General features: G+C 43.6%; 1 protein-coding gene across 1 annotated transcript; it reads left to right on the top strand.

The window, feature by feature from the left end:
- Window positions 4,113–4,782, top strand: LOC110436291. Its single transcript, XM_021462955.1, has 2 exons — window positions 4,113–4,405; window positions 4,599–4,782. The coding sequence occupies exons 1-2, from the start codon at window positions 4,113–4,115 to the stop codon at window positions 4,780–4,782; spliced, it is 477 nt and encodes a 158-aa protein (XP_021318630.1).

The following is a 6,555-nucleotide window of genomic DNA, read 5'->3' as shown; positions in this document are numbered from 1 at the left end:
CGCAGCTAGAGGAGTTGCGGGCCAGGCAGGACGAGCTCCAGGAGGCTCATCGGCGAGAGCTGGCGGCCAGAGACGAGGCCCATCGGCGCCACATGGAGGCACAACAGCAGCACACGCGACGTCAGATCTCGGACCTAGTCGGCTACTTCCAGTCTATCCAGAGCTCTACAGCGCCTCCGCTTCCTGCCTCGCTCTTTGCTCCACCCCCTGTTTCTGCCCCTGCAGGCAGTCCGGTGAGTATATATATGTTTGTCTATTGCTTTGGCTTGTGCGGCCGTCCTGCAGATACTAATGAGTTCGCTTCTATATTATGCAGCATCAGTCGTGGGGTTCGAACCCAACCCCTTCTCCAGGCAGTGGGTGGCAGGTTACTACTTATGGCCACCCAAGTACGCAGCACACGTGGCCTGGTGCCCATCCACAGCATGGCCACCCCGGGTTGTCCGGCAGCCCTCCTCCGCGCCCCGGGTACTCGTACCCGTATCAGTCGGTGCCAGGGCAGGCCATGTGGGCGCCGTGGGTAGGTGCGAGCTCTCCACACCCTAGGGGCACTCACCCTGGTCGGCTTGGCCAGATGGGGGCTCAGGACACGACGGAGGCCACAGCGACGACGGGTCGGAATCACAGCACTAGGGGTGAGGCCCTAGCGACTTCGAGCAGTGATATTCATGTGGACTTGTGGTTATGTTATGAACTTATGGTTTATGTTCGATGTAATGTTAGATTTGTCATATCTATGTGGATTTGTGATATCTGTGGACTTCGATATGTTTCATGTGTGATATATATGTGGATTGTGATATAGACATGTGGATTTGTGATATATATATACATATGTGGTCATGCATGTAAAAAACAGAGAAAAAACAAAAAATAAAAATTCCCAGCTTTGCCAAGAGCCTGGATGGCTGACACTCGGCAAAGTTAGAAAGCTGGGGTTCAAAAGAACTACAGCTTTGCCGAGAGCCTCGCTGGCTGGCTCTCGGCAAAGGGTGTCTTTGCCGAGAGCTGTACCGGGAGGCTCTCGGCAAAGATTTTTTTTAAAAAAAATAAAAAATGTCTTTACCGAGAGCCAGGCTCTCGGCAAAGACTTTTTTTAAAAAAAAATAAAAAATCTTTGCCGAGAGCCTGCCAGCGGGGCTCTCGGCAAAGACTTTGCCGGAGGCTTTTATGCCTTTGCCGAGGGCTCCCGGCTCTCGGCAAAGAAGGTGGATCCAGCTGTGATATAAAAATGATTGCATCTGCACAGACGAAGTTGGCACAGCAGGGGCAGAACTCTGCACACACCTGGGGTTGAAATTCACGCAGCTGGCAAGCATGAGAACCGGTGGCGGCACTAGGAGGGAAGCGGGCAGCGGCGGCACCGGTGACGAAGATGGAGGCCACAACGACACAGGCGATGAAACCTCCTTCAGTCCCAGACGGCTACCCGCTCGTCCATTTCCTCCATTGCCGGACGTGTGCTGCCTGTGCCTGGAGCTCGAAGGAATGCTTGTCAGTACTGTGGGAGGAAGCAATGGACGGAGGATTGGAGGGAGGCGGGAGGGGGCAGGAAGGATCCAGAGGAGCGCGCCGTCAGGAGCTGGCCGCACAAGATTGACGATGAAACACCCCCCTCAACGCGAGTTTCATTGCATTACCGATGACTGTTACCATGCCCAAACATTTCATGGTCCATGAAATGTATTCCTTCTCTCTCCTCCCAAAATCATGCAAAGATTTCTTTCTGAAGTGTCATCTTAATTAATGTGCATGAAACTCTGATGGCATCCCCATTGAGACTGACCTTACTGCAGTAGCTCTTACTCCTGCAACGCTTCGACGGTCTGCCTCTGATTCCATGTTGTCGATGATGGATGATGCAGCGCTAGCAAAATAATAGAGGTCAGAGCACCCAAGTAGTCCGCAATTGACCACACAACCCACAAGCACAGTAAGGCCCAACACTGAAATCTGAAAGCTCCCTCACCGCCATTTGTTTCTTGGTTCTACACATCAAAGGTTCTGATAAAGCAAAGCACAGCCAAATGGTGGGCAATTGAAGCTTCATTTTCACTCTGTTATTCTTTGACTTCACTTGCCTCTTCCTATTTATCATTTATCATTCTAGATGTTGCGCTTTAATGTTTTGTATTTGACGAACCATCACTGCATTATGCATTTTTATTTTAATACTTTGCTATCTGTGTTTTCAGCTTCGTCATACCTTAAAAGCAAAGAATAAAATAGCGGGCTATAGCGCCGCTATAGCTGCTAGACAGGCTTGCCGCTAAGCTATTTGTATTTTTTCCGCTGTCACAACTTTCACCGCTATTACACGCTATAGCACCGCTAAGTTGCATTTGTTACAACAAATTCCACCGCTATTATACGTTATAGCGCCGCTATGATAAATATTGTCAGTTTGACTCTCAAAACTCCATCTTAGACTAGATTATTATTTATTCTTAACTACTAATTTTGTATTTTGTACAATGAAGCTTTCATGAACCATGTTGTAATGTCATATTGGTATTTTGTAATGTTACCTAGACTTATGAAAACATATTTTTATACATCAAATTCATATTTACCATGTCTTTTTCATCAATTCCTCGTGTTTTTTATGTATTTTTTATAAAAACGCTATCTGTCATAGCGCCGCTATAGCACCGCTATAGTTGCATAGCTCCTGAAAAAAAGTTGCCGCTATTTTCAATAGCCCGCTATTTTAAACTTTGCTTAAAAGTTTTCTATCCTCGGCCACTGTATACGACTTATAATTTGAGATACAGTCTTGGTTATTTCATAAAGTACAAGATCTGAAATAAATAACAGCGGAGATCATGTAATTCATATTCCATGTAAATCATTTGATATATGTGTACGAATGACAGGGTTGCTTAATAATCATGTTTGGTGGCAATTTGTCGTCTTTTATGGAGATATTTTGGGTGTATCTGCACCCAATAAAAAATACCAAGCAATTTGCAATACTGACTGCATTGAATTTGAACAAATGATCATTACGTAGTTTATTTCATGAAACAAAAGGGCCAAGTAATGGAAGTCACATGCTTTTGTCATATGCCATAGATGCTTATTCGCTTAATTGCCAACTAGCATCACATTAGTGATTGCCCAATTGTGGTTTGGCGCTAATTGGCCATCAAATAGCAGAATATTAACTTAAGAAACTATATTATATGTTAACACACACAAAGAATATAATTATACATGTGATCTCTACCTTCGATGTAGACCAACTCTTTGATAACCAAATCATTTGGGGTTTACTAGGGGGTTTAGGGTTCGGAATTGCTTGAAAGAATATTTGAAATATACTTTCATATAAAAGTCATGTATACCTTCTATTTTTCTAATTAAGAGATTGTAGTATATAATAACATCCATGCCATCTTTAGAAACATATGTCTCTGTTCAAAGCGTAACTGTTTCGAAATTAGAGAGAAGTCATTACTATCTCAATGATACGAGTGCCCTGAGAAATAATCCATATTTGTTTCAAAAGATGAAATGGTCCTTATTACTGTCTGGGACAAGTCACATTTAGCATGCATTTTGTCAAACTAACTAAACATCGACCCTTAATATCTTTTTATATATGTATTGACTTTTGAAAAGTTGAAAATTACACCAAAATATTTCTCTCAAATAATAATAGGTAATCAAATGTGTGATATATATTGAAACCGTGTAGACATATCAAATGTCATTTATTTGCAACCAGAGTGTGAGTACACTGTTTGCTTGGCTTCTACTATAAATAGCAAAATAAAAAAGGGGTCAGGCTTATTCATACGTCAAAGACCAGAACTCGGCTTACAATAAACTTTGCCTTATGCTTCCAAATCTTTTTTTGGCTCAATCTCTTAATTAAGAACCAATAGATCAATTATATGGGAAGCCATCATAGCTAGCTGCATGCATCATCACAGCTGATATATATAATTCAGCTGTTCAGATCTGGAACCATGTTAATGAGACGGGTAAAAAAAGTAGCTTAGCTCCACCTATAAATACCACCCTCTCCATCACTCCACATACACGAACACGAGACGGTAGGAAGCAAGCACATATCCTAGCAAGCCTTCTATCCAAAGCTACCATATATGGCCTCCTATCAGGCAATAGTAGCTCTGCTTTGCATGCTAGCTTTCTCCTTTTTTGGGGGAAATAATGCACTCGATGAATGTGTGTTGGAAACCACCCTATACATAATACAATCACCTGCCCAAGATCAAAGACCTTTAGGCACTGATACCGTCATTATTAATTGGCCTATAAAGGATGGTCCAGGTGCTGCTGCCAATACCATTGGGCATGCAGAGGGCTTGACGACCTTTGCAAATCACGCTAGTGGTTCGTGGGTAACCATAATGGACTTGGTGTTTGAGGGAGGCAGGTAATATATTTCATCTGCTCTTGGAAAATAAAACATTTTGTGTGGTTCAAACATAGGTTCTTCAGTTTCATCATTATTATTTCTTAAGTATTTATATGCAAATAAAAACCCTTTTATGACATATATGTATTGTTAATGTACTTCTGAGATGGGTCTAAATATATGATGTTATGATTGTACTTGTGTGAAATAGCCTTGCTGGATCGTCACTTCAAGTTATGGGGCTTCATGGTTCCAAAAATGATCAATGGAGCGTTATGGGGGGCACTAGACAACTTACCATGGCACGGGGTATTATCAACTACAATATAACCCAATCTACCAGTGCTAGTAGGACCTTCGAAGTATACATATATGTGTACTACACTTCCCTGTGATACCATTCTGGTAAGTGCCAGATGCATTTCTATATTTTGATCTTGCCATTATCCAAATTAAGTTTACTATTCAAAACTTTCTGTTCTTTATTTTTAAAGAAAATAGAATATCAACTACCAGGATCCGGAGATGTGGCCATACGATACATCTCAAAGCTTGTTTCCTTGATAAAATTAAATAGCCCGATTACTCTTCGCAATTTTGCACCAATGCACAGCTAAAACTTATGTCTTACAACTGCAACATGTGTAAGACTAGCGCAGACATATAAATGAAGCTCCATGAATGGTGAGTGATCACATCACCTATAAGATTTTTTTTTATTTATGCAGGCTTTGGGCGATACTTGGCCAGCGAGCTTCAGACAAGAATTATATTCATATACCATCCTTTTGTGCATGCGTCGAGGCAAGAACGCAAGATTACAATATGTTTTATGCTTGGTCCCAAAATAAATGATCCGCCTCTGTGTTATGAATTACATATATACCAAACATTTGTTTTCCGCAAAACGTTCCTATTTTATTGTGTCGTTATGTATGCATGTTCTACTTGTCTCTTATCATCAATATAAAGTATGTCTTTTGTGGGAAGATGTTTTGCCAATATGTTTCTCTATATGCAAGTTAGTCCCATATCATGTGCATGCCGAAGGTTGCGTGACATGTCTGTCGCATGTACATGAGTACGAGCCTTGTTTAGTTCTTTTTTTTATAAAATGAATATTGTAGTATTTTCGTTTGTATTTGACAAATATTGTCCAATCATGGACTAACTAGGCTCAAAAGATTCGTCTCGCAAATTAGCAAATTACAGGCAAACAGTATAATTAGTTATTTTTTTATCTATATTTAATGCTCCATGCATGTGCCGTAAGATTCAGTGTGACGGAAAATCTGAAAAGAAAATTTGCAAATTTTTTGGTGAACTAAACAAGGTCCCAAGAGGAAAACGAAAGGAGGCTGCACATTTGGATCAGCCCAACAGGTCCGAATCCAGCATGGAGGCTGCACAGTTGACAACGCCGCATTCTACACATGATTCACCGGGAATTCTCCGAAGTCTCAGCCCCTCCACGTCATCCTCTGTACTGTAGCAGCCAAAAAAAATCACTCTGTACTCCCCTCGTAGAAAAAAAACGCTTCATCCCAAAACCTCTCTCGGTCTCTCCTCGTCTCCCTCCTCGGTCCTTCTTTGCTCTCCCTTCGTCTTCCCGACGCCAGGAGCGACGACACGGCGATGGCGCCGACCGCGAGCGGCTCGCCACGGGTGCCCTCCTCTGCCTCCTGCTCCTCCTCCTCCTCTTGCTTCTCCTCCTCATCCTCCTCCTTCTCCTTTCTCCCATCGCGGTGGCGGGAGCGACACAGCGGCACGGCCTGCAGGCGGCGCGGCGGCAGGGGTGGGGGTCCAGCGGCCTCCTCCACAGGTGGGGGTCCGGCGGCCTCCTCCCTGTCTCCTCGATGTTTCCTTCGGTCGGGGTGCCTGTGCTCTTCCTGGCAGCGAAACCCTAGGTACATTCTAGATGGGACAGACCCTAATTTCCCTAGGCTTCTCAGCTTTCTTTTTGATTCAGGGTTTCCTCTGTATCCTCTCCACAGTCCTACAGCTCTATCCCTTTCCCCTATCCTTCCATCGCTGGCCGCCGCAAAGACCACGGTCGGTCTCCTCCATCCACTCACTATACCATAATCTGAAGAGGAAACCACTCCAGATCGAACAACACTTGGGGCCTAGCGTTCTCGTCAGTAGTTCCGGCGTCACATCCGCACTCT

This window comes from Sorghum bicolor, chromosome 6, assembly GCF_000003195.3.
Source record: "Sorghum bicolor cultivar BTx623 chromosome 6, Sorghum_bicolor_NCBIv3, whole genome shotgun sequence".
NCBI classification, from domain to species: domain Eukaryota; kingdom Viridiplantae; phylum Streptophyta; class Magnoliopsida; order Poales; family Poaceae; genus Sorghum; species Sorghum bicolor.
This window is presented reverse-complemented; position numbering and strand designations above follow the sequence as displayed.